The 24,231-nt window shown below is 34.3% G+C and overlaps 1 protein-coding gene across 1 annotated transcript; it reads right to left on the bottom strand.

Moving 5' to 3' along the window:
• Nucleotides 1–21,143: 21,143 nt before the first annotated feature.
• On the bottom strand, nucleotides 21,144–23,409 carry LOC139877464 (protein GRAVITROPIC IN THE LIGHT 1). The gene is made up of 2 exons (XM_071864888.1): nucleotides 22,719–23,409; nucleotides 21,144–21,964 (listed from the first exon to the last, which is right to left on the bottom strand). Exons 1-2 carry the CDS (start codon nucleotides 23,371–23,373, stop codon nucleotides 21,186–21,188), a joined length of 1,434 nt encoding a protein of 477 aa, XP_071720989.1. The 5' UTR covers nucleotides 23,374–23,409; the 3' UTR covers nucleotides 21,144–21,185.
• Between the last annotated feature and the right edge of the window lie 822 nt (nucleotides 23,410–24,231).

The raw sequence follows: 24,231 nt of genomic DNA on the forward strand, positions 1-24,231 counted from the left end.
ACACGGCTAAAGCAATGATAGACGTGTTCGGTAAGAAATTGACCCTAAGTATAGAGGATGAGAGTGTTACCTTTTCAGTTGATAGAGCAATGCAACAACCGCAATCTGCAGATGATACATGTTATTATATTCAAACTATAGATGCACATGCAGAATTATTAGAAGAATTTCCAGAATTACAAGGAACAGGAGAATGTTCTTTAGGAGAAGGTAATGAACCAATTGATGAAGCTGAAATGTTAGCTACACTTATAGCTAATGGATATGAACCAACAACAGAAGAAATTCAAATGCTAAAAGAAGAAGACAGATATCGATATAAATCATCGATAGAAGAACCTTCGAAATTAGAGTTAAAGCCACTTCCAAACCATTTGGAATACGCTTATTTACATGGTGAATCTGAATTACCTGTAATAATATCGTCTTCTCTTACTGAAAATGAGAAATCACAACTCATTTCTGTGTTGAAAGCTCATAAACCAGCCATTGCATGGAAGATTCATGATATTAAAGGAATAAGTCCTTCGTATTGCACACATAAAATCCTTATGGAAGAAGGTCATAAAACGTATGTGCAACGCCAACGAAGACTAAATCCTAATATGCAAGATGTAGTTAAGAAAGAGATTATTAAACTGCTAGACGCAGGTCTAATTTATCCAATCTCTGATAGTCCATGGGTAAGCCCAGTTCAATGCGTGCCTAAGAAGGGTGGCATGACTGTCATTACAAATGAGAAAAATGAGCTTATTCCTACTAGGACTGTAACAGGATGGCGTGTGTGTATTGATTATAGAAAATTAAATGACGCCACCAGAAAAGATCACTTTCCCTTACCTTTTATAGATCAAATGTTGGAAAGATTAGCCGGAAATAGTTACTATTGTTTTCTAGATGGATTTTCCGGATATTTTCAAATTCCAATAGCACCCGAAGACCAAGAGAAAACCACATTCACGTGCCCTTATGGTACTTTTTCTTACAAACGCATGCCATTTAGACTTTGTAACGCCCCTGCAACCTTTCAAAGGTGTATGATGGCGATTTTTCATGACATGATAGAAGAATGCATGAAAGTTTTCATGGATGACTTTTCAGTCTTCGGTGATACATTTGAATCATGTCTAGTTAATCTGGAACGAATGCTTATTAGATGCGAACAATCAAATCTAGTACTTAATTGGGAGAAATGCCATTTCATGGTTAAAGAAGGCAACGTTCTTGGACATAAAATTTCAAAAGAAGGAATTGAAGTGGATAGAGCTAAAGTAGATGTAATTGCTAAACTTCCACATCCCACCAATGTTAGAGGAGTTAGGAGTTTTCTAGGGCATGCCGGTTTTTACCGACGTTTCATAAAAGATTTTTCTAAAATTGCCACTCCTATGAATAAACTCCTAGAAAAGGATGCTCCATTCATCTTTTAAGATGAGTGTATCAAATCTTTTAATATTCTTAAAGAAAAACTAACTAATGCGCCGATCATGATAACACCAAATTGGAATCTACCTATTTTCGAAACAAGATGCTAAACCAAGATTAATCCGTTGGATCTTACTCTTACAAGAGTTTGATATTGAAATCCGAGATAAAAGAGGAGCAGAAAATCTCGCCGCTGATCATCTTTCTCGTCTTGAAAATCCCGAATTAGAAGTTCTAAATGAATCGGCCATACAAGACAACTTTCCTGATGAATATCTATTGAAGATAGATTATAAAGAAATTCCATGATTTGCAGACTATGCAAACTACTTAGTTTGTGGATTCCTTGAAAAAGGATTATCGTACCAAAAACGAAAGAAATTCTTCAGTGATATAAAACACTATTTCTGGGAAGATCCACATTTGTTTAAAAGTTGTCCCGATGGAATAATACGCCGATGTGTATTTGGAGAGGAAGCCAGTAAAATATTAAACCATTGTCACACAGGACCAACAGGAGGGCATTATGGGCCTCAACTAACAGCAAGAAAAGTTTATGAAGCTGGATTCTATTGGCCTACAATTTACAAAGACGCACACCTTCTTTGCAAATCCTGTGATGCATGTCAAAGGGCCGGAAAAATAAGTCAACGTGATGAAATGCCACAAAATGTCATCCAAGTATGTGAAGTATTTGACATTTGGGGTATTGACTTTATGGGTCCATTTCCAAAATCTCATAATAATCTATATATACTCGTAGCCATTGATTATGTATCTAAATGGGCGGAAGCACAAGCTCTCCCAACTAACGATGCACGAGTTGTAGTCAACTTTTTAAAACGTCTTTTTGCAAGGTTTGGAACACCGAAAGCTTTAATAAGTGATCGGGGAACTCATTTATGTAATAATCAACTTGAGAAAGTACTTAAAAGATATGGAGTAACTCATAAAATCTCCACCGCATATCATCCACAAACAAGTGGACAAGTTGAAAATACCAACCGAGCTTTAAAACGTATTCTAGAGAAAACCGTAGGATCAAATCCGAATGAATGGTCCATTAAATTGGAGGATGCACTCTGGGCTTTTAGAACAGCCTACAAAACTCCAATTGGAACCATACCTTTTAGACTTGTTTATGGAAAAGCATGTCATCTTCCAGTAGAAATTGAGCACAAAGCATTTTGGGCTTTGAAGACATGTAATCTTGATTTACATGAAGCCGGACGTCTACGATTAAGTCAACTAAACGAATTAGAAGAATTAAGACATGAAGTATACGAAAATTCGTTAATCTATAAAGAAAGAACGAAGAAATGGCATGATAAAAGAATCAGAAGTTTAAAAGAATTTAAAGAAGGAGACAGAGTTCTTCTTTTCAATTCGCGATTCAAGCTATTTCCTGGAAAATTGAAATCAAGATGGTCTGGACCATTCATAGTCAAAAGAATTTTCCCATACGGAACAATAGAATTAATAAATTCAAATGGGATTGAATTTAAAGTTAATGGTCACAGAGTTAAACATTATATAGATAGTCCGATGGAAGTCGACAACGAAGTTAATCACAATTTCGACACCACAGCTAACTAAGTGTGGGGAGAATCAAGTCTTTAAAGGATAATATGTAAATCTGTTAGAGTTAGATTGTCTGTTTTCGTGTAGTTCTCGAAAATGGAACCCGAATGGTCTTTCCCTAGCAGACCCTAAAGAACTAGTCTTCTCCTCCCATTCTGAATTTTTATTTTTTTAGGAAATGAAGACTGCCTGTGAACTAAACCATGGTCTAATGCTACACGCTTTGATCACTAAACGTAATAATGACACACTTCCGAGTGAAATAGTATCAGTAATCAGAGAAAGAATGGACGGAGTTAGAAAAGAATCCAGATGCGAAGATAATAAGTTACAATTTGGTAAAGGAAAATTAAAATCCGCAGCAAAAAGAAGAGCACGACACCTAGAAAGATGTCACAAATGCGAAAAATGATCACATGGAGGTAAATGTTCAAATAATCAAACCTATTCAAACACCGAATTTGTTACTTTATGCAGAGACGGACCGTTCATATGTTTAGAAGAAAAGACACTGAATGCTCGAGGTTACGCCTATGTAGCCATGGAAAACCAATTAAACCAACTATCTTATGAATGGGATAGATCATATAACTAAGAAATCTATTTCACAGGTATGTTTGTACAGTTTTTATTTTTTATTTTTTTTATTTTTAACCTTTTGATAATAAACGCTAATTTGTTCGCTATAAAGTATTAAATTGGTATTGAATAAAATTATGTTTGGCGACCGAAATTATTGATATCATTCAAAAATTTATTACATCACTGCGAAATTTAACGTTTATTCTTAAGGTATAAATATCTTTAATCAATCAACACAAAATATTTCAAAAATTCGTCATGAGTTAAATTAGGTCCTGGAACCGAAATTACTTTACCGAAAAGAGGGGCGCATATTTTTGATAATATTTGATTGATTAAAGTGGGATAAAAAGCCAAAAAGATTTTTAATTTTATTTTTACCATGTTTTTAAAATTAATATTTAAATCTTAAATTAATATTGTAAACTTTGTAAAAACAATATATTTAAAATTGTAAATATTTGAAAAATTAATATAAGTTTGGTGTGAATTTATAATATGAATTTTTAAATTAAGATTGTTGTGAATTTTTTATTTTTAAAATATGAATTTTTAATTTTATGCATTTTAAATATTTAAGTTGTGTGAATTTAAAAACAAAAAAATTTACTTTATCTCATTAAGTTAAAAATATGATTTTTAAAATTCGTCGTAAGTTGAAGACTAGGTCTTTGAACCGAAATTGCTTTACCCAAGGGAGGGACGAGAACTTTTATTATCATTATTTTTAATCTTATTGAATTAAATTATGCCAAAAACATTAAAAAACCAAAAATCTTAGCTTTTAAAACAATCGCTACAAAAAGACAAATTTTAAAATTTTGTCGAGGGACGGACTAGGACATCGATCCGAAACGACCTCGTCCTAAATAACAAGGGAAACAAAATTTTAAATTAATTAATTAATTGTTTTAATTAGTACAAGATTTAAAAAAAAATAAAAAAAATACCAAACTCCGCGACTCGCGGAGTTTGAAGGGGAAATCTCCGCGACTCGCGGAGGGACCAAAACCCAAAAAAAAATAAAACGTAAAAAACTGATCAGTTTGAAACCACACACCACAAACTCAAAGAAAACTGCGAAAATAACTGCCGAAAAAACCCCTAAAACACCCCCAAAAATCACAATATTTAACCGTTAATCACCAAATTTTTTACTAAAATCATGTTGAGAAGGATGCTATCAAGGAATTACTCAAGAAAAATGGTAAATTTCTACACCTAAACACCATTTAATTCGAAATTTGGTGTTCTTGAGCAATTTTCCCCCCAATTTGATTTTGATGCTTTTTAGTGTAATTAGGCTTAAATTGTTTATGCATTATGCTTGTATAACCTAGATTGATGCAATTTAACATGATTAGAAGCCTTAAACTTCAAATTTTGAGTAATCTAGGGTTTGTGTTCTTGAGCAATTTGGGGCTTTTTGATATAAACAGGTTATGGCCGATTTTTGTCATGAATTATTGCTAAATTAAGTAGTGTAACATGTCTAGGTAGTTAAATGATCCAAACTTTGAGCCTAAACATGATTTTGAGAATTAAAGTGGACTTTTTCAAGTTTAAAATTCATGAACTTGATTTTTGAGAGATAATGCCATTTGAAACTTGTTTAATTGCTAGTAATGATTATTTTGACATGTTATTTGAGTTGAATGCTTATGAACTTGGCGAACATTTTCGTATATGCTTATTTGAAAAAGTGTAGATTTGATGAAAATATGAAAATAAGCTTAAGTTTGATATAAATTGATCATGTCATTGTAATTATTTTGATTGATGATTTTGCTGACACTAATGCATATTTGGATGCACAAAAATTGTGTTTGATGTGTTTTGCAGACTGAAAGGGGTGAATCTTCATCCCAAGCCCGCAATGCTCCTGCTGAGAATGCGGAACAACAGGAGGTAGATAACTACTACAAGCAGGATATACCTCATCCAGTCATGACATTTTCTGATATGCACTTGGAAGAGTTGCACCCGAACCTGAGATTTGACAGACTTTGGATTGATTATCCAAAATACCAAAGGGGTTTGCATACTCTTCATTCTAAGGTTGTTGAGGTACCGAGGGTCATAGAATGGGGACCCTTAGAAGCTGTGGAATTGGCCGGGCCAATTAGGGAATTACTTGTACAGAGGTATGGTAATTCTACTTTTAATGACTGGGTACGTTTATTCACCATGCGTAGACCTGTATATAAAGTATGGTGTGAAGAATTGTTGTGTAGTATAGAGTTGAATGATCGGGTAGCTAGTTTAACCGGTCGTTCTTTTATTAGATTTTTGTTAGGCAGTTCGATGCGCCACATGTCTTTACTAGACATGGCTCAGGCTTTACGTATATATACGCCTGAGGAGTTAGCATCTGCTGATTGTAGAGGGTTGATACTAAACGGTAGAAAGATAGATGAAAATTTTGATACACACGGTGTGTGGAGTCAAATGACAAGCCATCACCGTTTCAAAGGGGGAAATTACTCTTATTTGGATATAGATAGAGCTGAATTAAGAGTAATTCATAGGTTTTTAGCTAATTCGATTACACAAAGGGGTAAGAACAAGGAAAAGGTAAATGAACAGGATTTGTTTTACCATATGTGTATTCGAGACCCACAAAGCGCTGTAAGTATACCTTATTGTGTGGGTTATTATTTATCAGCTATGGTTAGGGGGATGAGATCGCATAACATAATAGGAGGTGGTATTTTTATTACTTTGATTGCTGAATATCTCGGGGTGGATATAATTCGGGGGGGATTATTAGTGGAAGAACCAGAACCCCGCGATACTATAGGTTTAAATGTATACCATGGTGCGAAAGTTTTGAAGAGGCGAAATAATGCCGCAGTACCATACCATGGTAGACATCCACAGGTTGAGAGAAACCAACAGCAAGGTAATGTAGGAGGGGGAAATGAGATGCAAGAAATGCAAAGGTTTATAGCTTCACAGGAGTACGAAAATGCTAGACAGAGAGCATTTGAAGATTGGCAAGTTCATCAGAACCAAATCATAGCTCATTGCCAACATATAGGTAGAAACTATATTCCTACACCAAAACCCATATTCCCTCCCTGGTCTATAGAGATGCAGCCACCGTATCCTACGTATAACCCTGCCGAAGCATTCTATAGAACCTATGGTTATGCCTGGAACCCCTATTGGTACCAATATCATCCCTAGTCTACTTAGTTTTATTTATTTTGTAATTTGTAATGTTGATACGTTTAATACTTATGTTAATATTGTAATAGTTTTTATAATTTTCTAAGTTTTATTCTTAGATTTTAATAATTTTTGAATGTGGGGTAATATACTAAACTTCAAAAATATGTATATATGTTTGCAGTTTATCTTATGTACACAACAGGGGTAAAACAACGCATTTTCAAAGACTGGCATTAAGTTCAGCAAAAGCAACTAATTTTGACGACAAGATGCAAAATATATGTGAAATAACAACAAGACGGAATGAACAAATGATGTGCACCATTTATCATTCAGCAAACAAACGCCAATATGTTTGGAAACTTTGGTAAAATTTAATCAATTTCACACAAATCACCCTCAATAATTTAAATTGTTACTGATTTCTTGCAAATGAGGGCATTGCAAGATCTTAAGTGTGGGAAGGGGTTAAATTCTTTCGGATTTTAAAATTTTTTACTTTATACACTTGGTTACCATTAAAAATACTAGTAAAGCAGTAGTTGTATTAGAATCTAGTGCTCTCTGATAATAAAGAACAGCCCTAGTCTTATATACTGACTACCTAATTCTAGTAAAATTTTTAAAAATTTTCAATTAAATGAACTCAAAATCATGTTTATACATATTTATGAACGATAAAACTAGGTTTTAACACCGAAATTATTGTTACCTCAAAAAGGACATAAATTGAGAAACAAACCAAAATGTTAAAATTCATTTAAAATGGAATAGAGGACGATAAAAAGGAAAATAAAAGCCAAGTGTGGGAATATTTACCAAGTTATCTTAAACATATGTCACATATATCTGTAACAAATAACTGAAAATACTTTTGCTTTGGACTAAACTAGACTGTTTTACTCGATGAAAGAAAAGAAGAGATGGATCTACACGATGAATCAATTCCATCATTAAAAGGAAGTAAAGTCTTCCAAAAAAGACACGCGCTTCTTGATTTAAGTCAGGAAGTTGTCGTCCAGACCAGCTGTAGGTTGACGAAAAATCTAGAAAAGTCATCACTAAAATCAGCAGGAAATCCACGGACCTCAGCATAAAACAGGGTCGCCAAGTGGTCAGATTTATCCTAACCATGAGAAGAATTTATCTCGTAAAATGGGGGGCACCGTGCAAATTAGCTGGATAAGACTAATGAATCAGATCCCCAGAAAGGATAATCTCCTTAAAGATTAAAAATCAGCTTTTAAGCCTGATATTACTCAATCCTAGAGATTGACCTTAAAGATTGAGAATTCAAACTCATGGAATTCAATGATATCTAAACTCGAGCTTGAACGAGAAAATATTTTGATCAAAATTACAAACCGATTTGTTTTCTGAAAACCCTATTTTCAATGCGTTCATTACCATTGAACGTAAAATCCTAGGAATTCACCTGGAATTCATTAGGTCACCTGAACCAAATCGGGTGTCAACCGTAAGAACGGTGGTTGCATAGCATGGTCAAAGACAGGACCTTGTGCCAGACCGAAAAATCATAAGGGTGAGCTTTACTATTGCTCCTACCAAGGATAGTAATTGCGTCCGACACGTTATAGACCATAATTAAAAGCATGTCAGGGGACATTGCCTTAACAGTTGCTTGTTCAATGCTTTCCTTTACAACCGGACGGTAGTTTATCGAAAGGTAATATACGAGACAAGTAAACTGGACGTGTTGCTTTCCTAATACAAGGTTAGCAAGTGGGTGACACAAAACATCAAGTTTTGAGCTAAAATTTTTAAATCTGAAACCCACCAAACCCACAAAAATATTTTGCAAACACCGGTGAAGGGTTATTCCGAAAAACTTATCTAGGGTAAAAGCTAGATTGAATTTTCAAAAGATCAAATATTTTCATAAAGATCTAATTTTCTTAAGGATCTACATTTTCATAGTCATGTGGGACTGTAAACCGCCTTTCAAATGTGCACTTTGCTTTGGAAACCGAAAGTAAATCGGCTATTTGATTGCAAGTGTCGTTGACCTAAACCCGAGGCAACTGTGGATGACACACCCACCTTTAACCATGGTTCTATCGTTACTACAATTGTTTATACCGCCGTATAGAAATCACTGATGTACAAAGTGTGAAGAATAAAGAAGTGATTCTAGTATTTCAAGACGATATTACTTGAGGACAAGCAACGCTTAAGTGTGGGAATATTTGATAATGCTAAAAACGAACATATATTTCATAGCATTATTCCTCAAGAAAGACAAGCTTTTAGTTGCAATTGTTCTATTTACAAGTGATATTCGTTTAAATAATAAAAGGTGAAGACAAAAGACAGATTCGACGAATTGAAGACGCAAACGACCAAAAAGCTCAAAAGTACAAAATACAATCAATGAGGTTCAAATTATTGATAAGAAACGTCTCAAAATTACAAGAGTACAAGATTCAAAACATAAAGTACAAGATATTAAATTGTACGCAAGTACGTTCGAAAATCCAGAACCGGGACCAGAGTCAACTCTCAACGCTCGACGCAACGGACTAAAAATTACAAGTCAACTATGCACATAAATATAATATAATATTTAAATAATTCTTATAATTATTTAATATATTATATTATTTATAAAACCGTCGGCAGAAGAAAACAACCAAATATGAGCCTCCCCAGCTGGCCATGCGATCGCATGGCCTGGAAGGCATAAATCCATGCGATCGCATGAGCCCAGTTCCAGCCCACATGCCTATAAAAATCGAGCTTTGGTGCACCACAAATCCATCTTTCTCTTTTCTCCATTCATACGATATATTTATATTTATAATTTATATTTTAATTTTAATTTTAATTATAATTCTAATAATAAGGGTATGTTAGCGAATGTTGTAAGGGTGTAAGTCGAAATTCTGTCCGTGTAACACTACGCTATTTTTAATCATTGTAAGTTATGTTCAACCTTTTTAATTTAATGTCTCGTAGCTAAGTTATTATTATGCTTATTTAAAATGAAGTAATCATGATGTTGGGCTAATTACTAAAATTGGGTAATTGGGCTTTGTACCATAATTGGGGTTTGGACAAAAGAACGACACTTATGGAATTTAGACTATGGGCTATTAATGGGCTTTATATTTGTTTAACTAAATGATAGTTTGTTAATGTTAATATAAAGATTTACAATTGGGCGTCCCTATAAGTTACCATATACACTCGATCGGACACGATGGGCGGGGTATTTATATGTACGAATAATCGTTCATTAACCGGACACGGGAATGGATTAATAGCCACTAGAATAATTAAAACAGGGGTGAAATTATGTACAAGGACACTTGGTATAATTGATAACAAAATATTAAAACCTTGGGTTACACTCAGTCGACATCCTGGTGTAATTATTAAACAAAGTATTAAAATCTTGTTACAGTTTAAGTCCCCAATTAGTTGGAATATTTAACTTCGGGTATAAGGATAATTTGACGAGGACACTCGCACTTTATATTTATGACTGATGGACTGTTATGGACAAAAACCAGACGGACATATTAAATAATCCAGGACAAAGGACAATTAACCCATGGGCATAAAACTAAAATCAACACGTCAAACATCATGATTACGGAAGTTTAAATAAGCATAATTCTTTTATTTCATATTTAATTTCCTTTATTTTATATTTAATTGCACTTCTAATTATCGAATTTTTATTGTTATTGTATTTAATTGCACTTTTAATTATCGTACTTTTTAATTATCGCAAGTTTATTTTATCGCATTTTTATTAATCGCAATTTCATTATCGTTATTTACTTTACGCTTTAATTTAAGTCTTGTATTTATTTTTTATTTTACATTTGGTTTTAACTGCGACTAAAGTTTTAAAATCGACAAACCAGTCATTAAACGGTAAAAACCCCCCTTTATAATAATAATATTACTTATATATAAATTTGTATTTTTATAAAAGTAAACTAATATAGCGTTAAGCTTTGTTTAAAGATTTTCCCTGTGGAACGAACCGGACTTACTAATAACTACACTACTGTACGATTAGGTACACTGCCTATAAGTGTTGTATCAAGGTTTAAGTATATCCATTCTCTAAATAAATAAATATCTTGTGTAAAATTGTATCGTATTTAATAGTGTTTCCTGTAAAAATATAAGCTATTTTATATACACCTCGCGAAACATCAATTTTCCTCCCACTTTCTTTTGACTTGCTTCACATTGGCCTCTTCAGCAGTCTGTTCTTTAATTCTTTCTTCAATCTGGTTCACTAGTTTGTGAGCCATTCTACATGCCTGTTGTATGGAGGCGGGCTCGTGTGAACTTATATCTTCTTGGATTCTTTCCGATAATCCTTTCACAAACGCGTCGATCTTCTCTTCCTCATCTTCGAATGCTCCCGGACACAATAGGCACAATTCTGTGAATTGTCTTTCGTACGTGGTAATATCAAATCCTTGGGTTCGTAACCCTCTAAGTTCTGTCTTGAGCTTATTGACCTCGGTTCTGGGACGGTACTTCTCGTTCATCAAGTGCTTGAATGCTGACCACGGTAGTGCGTACGCATCATCTTGTCCCACTTGCTCTAGATAGGTATTCCACCATGTTAACGCAGAACCTGTGAAGGTATGCATAGCGTACTTCACTTTGTCCTCTTCAGTACACTTACTTATGGCAAACACCGATTCGACCTTCTCGGTCCACCGTTTCAATCCGATCGGTCCTTCAGTTCCATCAAATTCCAAAGGTTTGCAGGCAGTGAATTCTTTGTAGGTGCATCCTACACGATTTCCTGTACTGCCAGATCCAAGGTTATTGTTGGTATGTAGCGCAGCCTGTACTGCGGCTATGTTTGAAGCTAGAAAAGTACGGAATTCCTCTTCATTCATATTCACGGTGTGTCGAGTAGTCGGTGCCATTTCCTTCAAAATAGTCAAATGGAACAAGTTAATCATACAGAATATTAAGAGTAGTTAATAGTATTTTGTAGCATAATATGAACTCATTTATAAAAGCTTTTTCTTCATATTAGCGTTTTATAAGTTTAAATTCGGGTAGTACCTACCCGTTAAGTTCATACTTAGTAGCTAATATACAATTCAACTACTACAATTCTATATGAAAAACTGATTGTAATAATATTTCGCGTTCAAACTTTTATACAATATTTTACAAACTTACAATACCGCTTATTTTACATAAAGCATGAAATATAGCACACAATAACTTTGATACAAGATAGTTGTGAAGATAATTCTAGCTAGTACACAAGTCGTTCAGCAAAGGCAATAAAGACACGTAATTCATACGTCCAGAAACAAGTCATGCATTCTGGTTTTACTAGGACTACTTCCCATCCTTGGTCTTGTGGAACATAACCGTTATGGCCGTTGATAAGACAGCGTGTTGTAACGTCGTCAAAGGGACGATGGTTACGTAATGACCAACAGTCTCGTAATAACCTAAAAACCTCATTTCTTACCCCAATTACCGACTCCGTCACTTGTGGGAACGTTTTGTTTAATAGTTGTAGCCCGATGTTCATGTTCTCACTTTGGTGAGAAGAGAACATTACTAACCCGTAAGCATAACATGCTTCTTTATGTTGCATGTTAGCCGCTTTTTCTAAATCACGAAGTCCTATATTCGGATATACTGAGTCAAAATAATTTCTTAACCCGTTGCGTAAAATAGCATTTGGGTTCCCCGCAATATATGCGTCAAAGTAAACACATCGTAACTTATGGATTTCCCAATGTGATATCCCCCATCTTTCGAACGAAAGCCTTTTATAAACCAAGGCATTCTTGGAACGTTCTTCGAATGTCTTACAAACTGATCTCGCCTTAAATAGTTGTGCCGAGAAATTCTGACCGACTCTAGACAAGATTTCATCAATCATGTCTCCGGGTAGGTCTCTTAAAATATTGGGTTGTCTATCCATTTTGTATTTTTATACTGTAAAATAGACAAGAGTTAGATTCATAAAAAAATACTTATTAATACAAGCAATTTTTACATATATCATAAAGCATAAGCACACTATATTACATATATTACACCACACGAATTCAACTATCTTATTCCGACTCGCTCATTTCTTCTTGTTCGGTTTTGGTTCGTTTTGCCAAGTTTCTAGGGATATATGATGTTCCCCTAATACGAGCCGTCGTTGTCCACATTGGTTTAGAAAAACCTGGTGGTTTAGAGGTTCCCGGGTCATTGTTACAACTTAAGGACTTCGGGGGTTGACGATACATATAAAGTTCATCGGGGTTGGAATTAGATTTCTCTATTTTTATGCCCTTTCCCTTATTATTTTCTTTTGCCTTTTTAAATTCAGTTGGGGTAATTTCTATAACATCATCGGAATTCTCGTCGGAATCCGATTCATCGGAGAATTGGTAATCCTCCCAATATTTTGCTTCCTTGGCGAAAACACCATTGACCATAATTAACCTTGGTCGGTTGGTTGAGGATTCTCTTTTACTTAACCGTTTTATTATTTCCCCCACCGGTTCTATTTCTTCTTCCGGTTTCGATTCTTCTTCCGGTTCCGATTCTTCTTCCGGTTCCGACTCTTCTTCCGGTTCCTCTTCGGGAACTTGTGAATCAGTCCACGAATCATTCCAATTTACATTTGACTCTTCATTATTATTAGGTGAGTCAATGGGACTTGTTCTAGAGGTAGACATCTATCACATAATATCAAACACGTTAAGAGATTAATATATCACATAATATTCATATGTTAAAAATATATAGTTTCCAACAAAAATGTTAAGCAATCATTTTTAAAGAAAACACGGTCGAAGTCCAGACTCACTAATGCATCCTAACAAACTCGATAAGATACACTAATGCAAATTTTCTGGTTCTCTAAGACCAACGCTCGGATACCAACTGAAATGTCCCGTTCTTATTGATTAAAAACGTTCCATATTAATTGATTTCGTTGCGAGGTTTTGACCTCTATATGAGACGTTTTTCAAAGACTGCATTCATTTTTAAAACAAACCATAACCTTTATTTCATAAATGAAGATTTAAAAAGCTTTACGTAGATTATCAAATAATGATAATCTAAAATATCCTGTTTACACACGACCATTACATAATGGTTTACAATACAAATATGTTACATCGAAATCAGTTTCTTGAATGCAGTTTTTACACAATATCATACAAACATGGACTCCAAATCTTGTCCTTATTTTAGTATGCAACAGCGGAAGCTCTTAGTATTCACCTGAGAATAAACATGCTTTAAACGTCAACAAAAATGTTGGTGAGTTATAGGTTTAACCTATATATATCAAATCGTAACAATAGACCACAAGATTTCATATTTCAATACACATCCCATACATAGAGATAAAAATCATTCATATGGTGAACACCTGGTAACCGACATTAACAAGATGCATATATATAAGAATATCCCCATCATTCCGGGACACCCTTCGGATATGATATAAATTTCGAAGTACTAAAGCATCCAGTACTTTGGATGGGGTTTGTTAAGCCCAATAGATCTATCTTTAGGATTCACGTCAATTAGGGTGTCTGTTCCCTAATTCTTAGATTACCAGACTTAATAAAAAGGGGCATATTCGATTTCGATAATTCAACCATAGAATGTAGTTTCACGTACTTGTGTCTATTTTGTAAATCATTTATAAAACCTGCATGTATTCTCATCCCAAAAATATTAGATTTTAAAAGTGGGACTATAACTCACTTTCACAGATTTTTACTTCGTCGGGAAGTAAGACTTGGCCACTGGTTGATTCACGAACCTATAACAATATATACATATATATCAAAGTATGTTTAAAATATATTTACAACACTTTTAATATATTTTGATGTATTAAGTTTATTAAGTCAGCTGTCCTCGTTAGTAACCTACAACTAGTTGTCCACAGTTAGATGTACAGAAATAAATCGATAAATATTATCTTGAATCAATCCACGACCCAGTGTATACGTATCTCAGTATTGATCACAACTCAAACTATATATATTTTGGAATCAACCTCAACCCTGTATAGCTAACTCCAACATTCACATATAGAGTGTCTATGGTTGTTCCGAAATATATATAGATGTGTCGACATGATAGGTCGAAACATTGTATACGTGTCTATGGTATCTCAAGATTACATAATATACAATACAAGTTGATTAAGTTATGGTTGGAATAGATTTGTTACCAATTTTCACGTAGCTAAAATGAGAAAAATTATCCAATCTTGTTTTACCCATAACTTCTTCATTTTAAATCCGTTTTGAGTGAATCAAATTGCTATGGTTTCATATTGAACTCTATTTTATGAATCTAAACAGAAAAGTATAGGTTTATAGTCGGAAAAATAAGTTACAAGTCATTTTTGTAAAGGTAGTCATTTCAGTCGAAAGAACGACGTCTAGATGACCATTTTAGAAAACATACTTCCACTTTGAGTTTAACCATAATTTTTGGATATAGTTTCATGTTCATAATAAAAATCATTTTCTCAGAATAACAACTTTTAAATCAAAGTTTATCATAGTTTTTAATTAACTAATCCAAAACAGCCCGCGGTGTTACTACGACGGCGTAAATCCGGTTTTACGGTGTTTTTCGTGTTTCCAGGTTTTAAATCATTAAGTTAGCATATCATATAGATATAGAACATGTGTGTAGTTAATTTTAAAAGTCAAGTTAGAAGGATTAACTTTTGTTTGCGAACAAGTTTAGAATTAACTAAACTATGTTCTAATGATTACGAGTTTAAACCTTCGAATAAGATAGTTTTATATATATGAATCGAATGATGTTATGAACATCATTACTATCTCAAGTTTAGTAGGTAAACCTATTGGAAGTGACAAGAAATGATCTAGCTTCAAAGGATCTTGGATGGCTTGAAAGTTCTTGAAGTAGGATCATGACACAAAAACAAGTTCAAGTAAGATTTTTACTCAAATTAAGATAGTTTATAGTTATAGAAATTGAATCAAAGTTTGAATATGAATATTACCTTGAATAAGAAAGATAACCTACTGTATATAACAAAGGTTTCTTGATCTTAGATGATTACTTGGAATGGATTAGAAAGCTTGGAAGTAAATTAGTAAACTTGAAGGGATTTTTGAAGTGTTCTTGAAGTGTTCTTCCTATGATGATTATAGCTTGATTCTTGAAGTGATTTTTGATGAAGATGATGATTAACTACTGGAAAAATACGTTCATAATAGTGTGTGTGTGTTAAGAGAGAATTAGAAAGAGAATTGGAAGTGAAATGGAGTGAATGATGAGTGGTAATTGGTGAGTGGTGATTGGGGTTAAAAGGAGTTCTAGTTAGTTGACTAGCTCATGGTAGAAGTTAAAATTGATTAGTCATACATGACATAATCAAGAGTGGAATCCCATGCTAGTTCCTATTGGTATATACTCATAGTAAGTACGTTTTGAAGCTGTGTATAATACGGGTAAGAATACGACTAGAATTCTTGATGAAAGAAAAGAATGGAAAAGTAACTGTAACCATTTTCGTTAAGTATGAGTGTTTTGATATATGTCTTGAAGTCTTCCAAAAGTTTTTTAATACATCTAAATACACTACAGGTATATACATTTTAACTGAGTCGTTAAGTCATCGTTAGTCGTTACATGTAAGTGTTGTTTTGAAACCTTTAAGTTAACGATCTCAATTAATGTTGTTAACCCATTGTTTATTATATCTAATGAGATGTTAAATTATTATATTATCATGATATTATGATATATTAATATATCTTAATATGATATATATACATTTAAATGTCGTTACAACGATAATCGTTACATATATGTCTCGTTTCGAAATCCTTAAGTTAGTAGTCTTGTTTATATGTATATAACTCATTGTTAATATACTTATGGAGATACTTACTTATCATAATCTCATGTTAACCATATGTATATCCATATATATCGTCATGTCATTTTTACAAGTTTTAACGTTCGTGAATCGCCGGTCAACTTGGGTGGTCAATTGTCTATATGAAACATATTTCAATTAATCAAGTCTTAACAAGTTTGATTGCTTAACATGTTGGAAACATTTAATCATGTAAATATCAATCTCAATTAATATATATAAACATGGAAAAGTTCGGGTCACTACAACACATACCTCCTAGATTCTTCTCATACACTCAAAATCTCATTAAGGACAACGAGATTGAAATGAGATATGTTCAATCCAGCAAAAACTCTGCTGATCTTTTCACGAAAGCACTTCCAACTGCTATTTTCAGAACACACGTTCATAACATTGGCATGAGACATGTTCAAAAGATGTAACAACCGAAGCGATGTCTACTTGAGGGGGAGTCAACTCCATGCTGCACTCTTTTTCCCTTAGCTAAAGTTTTTCCCACTGGGTTTTCTTTAGCAAGGTTTTTAACGAGGCAGTAACTTACAGTTGATCTTCAACAAACAAAATTGCTATCCAAGGGGGAGTGTTATAATATATAAATATATATATATATATATATATATATATATATATATATATATATATATATATATATAAATGGATAGTCAATTATTGATACACAAAAGTAATATTATTGTATTACCTAAACTTGTGATATTTTTGCTATAAATAGCCATGAATGCAAGCATTAAACTTGCACCATTTCTCACACTTACAAAGTGTTTCTTTCTTTCTCTCCATTATCATCTTTTTTCTTACACTTCATTATTAGTATTCTTAATCAAGAATCAAATCACTAAAGGTAGTTATAAGCCTACTGAATTATAACACCGAGAATCAAACCACTAAAGGTAGTTATAAGCCTACTGAATTATAACAGTAACTCATTTATATATGCCTTCACGAAACAAAACCATCTTCGAATATAATTCTTATTACTTAGTATGAGTTTAAGTCTTCATTTCTGATTACGTAGGATTTATCTGGATTGAAGCTACACGATTGATTTTACTCGCAAGTCATTCAAATCCTAATTTATATGTATAAATATGGGGCTAAAACCTACATAAGTTCACACACACTCTCCTCAAAACAATGCATACGGCTCCAATCGCCGAACTTCTTCCTCTACGATCGGAGATCACCATCAATACTAGCATTTTTACCCACAGATCTCGTAGGGTTTTCTTCCTTTTTCCGACGATCGATTCGGACAATTGACCGGCGGACAATTCGTGACCCCCTCCCGAGATCATCATCTCAGCCACGAGTTATCTATGGTTTATGGACCATAGGTCAATGACATTGACGCCTGAAAAAAATCATTCTCGTATTGTTGTTTATTTTTCGCCCTGAAAATATATGCATGAACAATTTCTTATGAAATAATTTATTCAAAATAAACCACAATCTTAAATTTGTTATTCCTTGCTCATTTGTTCAATGTTTTTTTTTTTTTTTTTTTGAAAAGCAAGATGATTAAATAAAAACACGAAGAATGAACAAGGCACGGCGCCGGTCACAAACGAATGACCAACCCAAAAAAGCAAACGATTATATGAATTGTGCAAATAAGCACCACCCTAAAAAAAACAAAACAAAGGTTACAAAACAAGATAAGATTGAGGACTTGTAAGCCACATTAGCCAATCGATGGATGACCCCTTAAGTCGACCCGATATCCATTCGAAAGCTTTTACTTGGATTTCGCTTACTAAAACCGAAGGGGACAACGAATCATTGCGAAAGACTTTCATATTGCGATTTTTCCATATGTAATATGCACACACCCAAACGACAATTTGCCAAATTTTTTTACCAAGGTCGGAAGAGGAATGAACCAAAGAACCTTCAAGAATGTCAACATTTGAGAGGGAACACGGACCTAAATTCCACCATTTAAACATCCGAGACCATATATCCGAAGCGAATTTGCAATTAACAATTGAGTGGTCGACCGATTCAAGATCATTATCGCAAACGGGGCATCGAACACTATGAAGGTCAATGCCCCTTTTGTCGAGTTCTATCCGAACCGGGATTCTTTTCTTCAACGTTCTCCACATGAAAATTTCTATCTTTTTAGGCACAAGGTTGTTTTTCAAAGATTTTTTCATACCGGGAATATTACCAAGGATATGATTATCAATCAAGGTACAATTAATAGTTGAATTAATAATTAATATTGATAATTTAATATGTAATAATCAGTTACAATTTTTTTGTAATAATTAATAATTAATAATAAAAAATAAAAGAAAACGCAAATTCCATGTGAAAAAGAACCAACCAACCAAAAACGTGACATTCATGTGTAAAAATTTAATTCGTTAATATCTACAATTCTACAAACCAATCATATTTTTTATTTCATGACAACGAAGTCAATATCGTCTATAATTTCAGGAACATATACTTTAAGGAACAATTTCGAATCCCGTGGTGGCAAAGGGATTCGTATTGACAAAATTGATGATTTCACAAATCAATCGGAGAAGAGGAATGATAACAAGCCTTCTTAATTCGGTTATTTTTAGTTTTATGTCTTTGTTGTTGCTATTTATAATGTTTTTTCAAATAGCATTTGTTAGATTGGTAGTTTTTATTGGTTTAGGTTTTGGAAGTCAACGTTTGGCTCGGTTGAAGTGAATGTCGACTTGTAACGTTTATTAGTTTCGAGCCTTCCCGTTCTCTTGTCTTTGTTCGTTTCATTTAGGATCTTCATACTTCGATGAAGATCTCATATTTATAGTTTTCTTAAAAAATAAGAAAACATCTAGCTTTATGTTTGGCAAAAAAATAAAAATAAAAATAAAAAAATAAAATAAAATAAAGCCGCACTTGTTCGGTGAATTGGTAACCTCTAGCTTTATGCGTTAATTTTTCTTAAAGAATAAGCAATTTATTATCAAGGTAAGTTGGCAATATAATTTTTAATTATAATTATATTTATATACACCACTATTTAGTATCAACATCACATTTTTTAGTGATCATAAACAAAACAAAAACAAAACATAATAACCTAATAATGACTTCAAACACAAATTTTTGTCCTCCATTGCTCAATCCAAAGCCAAATGTCATCAAGATTAGTCCAGTTTTGGCAAGACACTTGAATCCAAAACTAAATGCGAGACCAAATTTGTGAGGTCAAACTGTAATCAATAAAAACGTGTTGATGATCAATGGCACAATATCTGGAACATCAATATTTCAGCCAATAACGTTCCTTAAACGATTATTTTTATTAATTTATTTTTACGAAAAAAACAAGAACTTATGTAACCAATACGAAGTTTCATGAAAAATAGAATAAAACGCCTACAAACATACAATCTCAACGTTAACTTGGAAGCTCAACTAACAAAAACCCAACGAGAACTCACGACAATAAACAAAGACCGAAAATGAGCACAACCAAAATAGATCGACTAAAACCATAATTACCAAAAGAGTGAACCCAATCTAAGCACGAAATAGATATTAGAGTCCATCTAAAGCATATCGCCAATTAAATCAAAAGAACCAACGGACACAAAATCATACATCTTTGACGAATTCAGAGAAATTTTTCATTTTTCACCTTGCACGGACCTCCTTCTTCTTTGTTTTTTAACTTTAATATGAAGTTTTAGAGGATTGCTCAAACTAATAAGAATATCATTGACCTTAACACCCTCCATCTTATTCATCATCTCATCAAACTTTGTAAAAGAAGAGACCGAAGCTACATTGGATTCCATACCATTTACCTCATCCACCACACGATTATTAACCAAGCGCTAAAAAAACACATCAACTTTTATAGGAAAAAATGGGCACCAAATTATTTTCTCCTCCTGATACATATAAAAAAAAGCCTTAAATAACTTAATAAAATAATCCCTACAAGCAGTGTTGCAAAAAGCGGGATTAAACGGCGATTAATCGGTAATTAAACGAAAATTTAACACTTCCGTTAAGTTTAATGTAATTCGCTATAAAAAACGGTCAACGCCGATTAATTCGGTCAAACACGATTAAACCGGATTAATTCGGGATTAAACGGATTAATTCGGCCAAAAAAAAATTTATTTAATAAAATATTCATTTTTGAAACTGTTATTTTTAATATATTTATATTTATTATTTATTTTTATTATATTTATTTATAAAAGTCAACATTGGTCAACATCCGATTAATCCCCGATTAATCTCCAAATTGCCGATTAATCCTTTCAATGTCTCGACCGATTAATCCCCGAATAGCGTTTTTTACAACCTTGCCTACAAGGATAACGATTTTGTACATATACAATAAACCATACATTAGTCTTGTTGCTTTCATTTTCTCTTTCAAGAAAACTTACACAACCAACTCCCCTTATCCACTATTCCATCCTCCACCTAACATTACGAGACCATGTACTCCTAATATCTAAATTACATAATGTTACATTTCACACCCCTACAATTCACCCTTAGGAACAACATACACCCTTGCTTTTACAATTGACCCATTCCCAACCTTAAACCCCGGGCTCACCGGAAACCCGACAACGTGGCCCGCGGCAACTCGACCTCCAGGAAACCTCACCACGCTCTCCATATACTCCGGATGAAACTCTGCTCCCCTACTTCCTTCAAAATGAGTCGGTGGCTGGTCTAGTGAAAATGCAAGCAAATGCAGAAGCCAAACTGCTTTCGCCAGCACTAAAAACTCGCCATAGAATCGCGTCCTCGGGTGGTTTCCCGCCAAAACTTGTCTCCGTTGTTCTAGATCACCGAATAACGATTCTTCCATTTTCGGGTGCACGATCGAAAGATACTTTTTCGAGCAAAAACTTCCGAACTGGCAAGTCGGAAGGATCCCGAGGAGCTCGATTGGGTCCATTGCTTTCATGTCACGATATTGAGTAAAACACTCGGTCCGGAATTGGTTAGGGTTTAGGAGAGACGAAAGACTTCCGTCCATATAAAACGTCTCGTGGTCAAAACCTTGGAAGATCTTTCGGTTCACGTAGGATTCGAGAGCGTATTTAGCGTGGTTAGGTCCGACTATTGAATCTCGTGTGTCAGCTGGTGTACCATTCGTAGTGGCCGAGGCTTCGATAGATCTCACGGTGGCTGCAATGTCCCAATGTGCTGATTTCATAAGCGAGAGAAGCAGTGATGTAAATGATTTTGATCCTTCTTTTACGGAGCTTATGGATGATTCGAAAAGCTCCGGCATAGGAGATGGCGATACTGCATTAACAAACAGTAACTGTTATATAACCAGGTTGACTATTAATACTAGTAACAAAAGCATACTTTATTTTTTCATGTTATAAAGTAATCACATTTAAACCAAAATCATACTCGTACTAAATCCAGCTTTCACACACCCTTTTCACCTGCATTCACACACATAATCAAAAATGGTCTAAACTAGCTTATTGTTTCAAAAAAAAAAACATGTGTATCGGCAGGGACATGTTAGCCCTGTGTTGACTTTGTCAACCCATCCAGCGGTCCCTGGTAGCCCACTGAAGCCTGGCGAAACACCATCACCCATTTCACCACAACATGCCAGGCCCGATAAACGAACCTGCATTGTCATTGTTTCAATCTTCGCATGCGTGAGACCAAGGGATCATTTGGGCCCGGTAAGAATGGTTTTTGATCCGATTATTTGAAAAATCCTCACCTAGTGGGAATCGAACCCTCACCTCCCCTAAGGGGGAGAGTGAGTCATTCACCACTAGGCTATTGGCCCATTCTTATGCTTATGCTTATGCATAAGCATAAGAATGCCGTACAAGTAAATAGTTGTACAGTACAAGTAACAATGCAGAAATGTGAATTTTAATTCGGGTCTAATTTTAGTCATGTGAAGTTTAATAGTTGTGCTTATATTACTCCATAAGTCCATAGAAATATTACAATAACTAAACAATAAATACTTGTACAGTACAAGTAACACAATGCATGCATAGGTAAAGTAAATAATTATCATTACCTTGTACTAATTGACTACTATAGTTGACTTTTTTCTTTGACTGATGCGACCTACTTTTCCGGCCACCACTCCCGCCGCTACTCACCGCCGGCGAATTCAATTTCTCTTTCAAATTCTGAATCTCCACTTCTTTACTCTTCACCTCATTCTTCAGTTTCTCCATCGCCGCCTCATACGGCGCCACCACCTCCCTCAACGTCACTCCGGCCACCACTCTTCCGGCAGCGGCGTCACCGCCGCCAAATTTAACCACACTCCGACGAAACCGCTCTCTCAAAACACCTAACTTCCTCAGCTCAGCAACAACCGCCACGTCAGACGACCTCATTTTATCCTGATCATATGGACAATGCGCTTCCTGTAAACTAACATAAGCTTTCTTCAACAACGACACCGTTTCGAAGACTTCGGTCATAAACATCACCATTTCCATTTGTTTACTGTTATCGACTTTACTATTATTATACTCCGTCTTTGGTACCGCAGACGACGCCGTTTTAATTTCTTGTTCGTAGTCGGAATTGGAATCGGAATCGGAGGACTGAATGTCGGTGAGGTCGTCGGCGTAATGACGGGCGGAACCGATAGGATTGATCAAACAGTTGGATGTAACTCGTTGGATCAGATCTGAAATATTGGACACCTTGTTGGCCATTTTTTATTTTTCAGTGTGACACAAATTTATGTGCAGGTCCGTTAATGAAGGGTGAGATGTTGAGATTTGAGAGGTGAGTGTGGGGGTTTGGTGGTGTTTATTGTTAACACTGGTTGTGTTATCACGTGGTCCATCCTATTAATGAGGGTTTTGATTGATGATTTTTTCTTTCTTTTTATTTCTTAAAATAATACTCCGTAAGAAAATGACTTTAAATTTGGAAGATGGTTAGGAGTTGTTACTTTCTATTTTTGGTTTCAGCTCAAAGTTTCCTAGAACTATAAAAAGTAATTTAATGAGAAAGTATTTCAGTGTTCAATTTCAATGTTCATGAGTTACAATAAACCAAATATAAAATATAAATGTATATAAACCTTAAGAAAACAGAACTTGAAAAAATATAGAAAATTAATTTTAAGTTACAGGGAGGCAATGCCAAAAATAGAACACAAAAAAACACCGACCTTGAAACGCCGATGACTAGGGATTGCTAGAATTTTCGGATCATGGCACTCCCCAACCATAATGCCGGACGCCGACCCCTTACTCCAAGTGGTCTTACAAGAATGTCTACTGATTCAGGTTATAATATTCACAATGAATGTTTCTATGTTCAAACTTCTTTAACTAGCCTTTAAAAATGGTTAGAAATGCTTACAATACATGTCAAATTCAATCACATGTGAATATTATAACCTGAATCAGTAGATGAAGTATTTCTAAGTAAAAATAATCGCATTATTCGAATTAATTTGAATGGAGAAAATAAAACTTGCTTGATTCATTTTGAGGCGAAACCAGTCATTGCATCACTGGCTATTTAGGAGAAGCAATATGCGAGAGTAGAGGTGCAGAAAT

Source organism: Rutidosis leptorrhynchoides, chromosome 11 (genome assembly GCF_046630445.1).
Source record: "Rutidosis leptorrhynchoides isolate AG116_Rl617_1_P2 chromosome 11, CSIRO_AGI_Rlap_v1, whole genome shotgun sequence".
Lineage (NCBI taxonomy): Eukaryota > Viridiplantae > Streptophyta > Magnoliopsida > Asterales > Asteraceae > Rutidosis > Rutidosis leptorrhynchoides.

Bases quoted from the DNA above. Each gene is read 5' to 3' on its own strand.
- LOC139877464 (XM_071864888.1), bottom strand. From the start codon at position 23,373: ATGGCCAACAAGGTGTCCAATATTTCAGATCTGATCCAACGAGTTACA. The intron at 21,965-22,718 runs GTAATGATAATT...TTGTTAATGCAG, and splicing joins TAGTAGTCAATTAGTACAAG to TATCGCCATCTCCTATGCCG.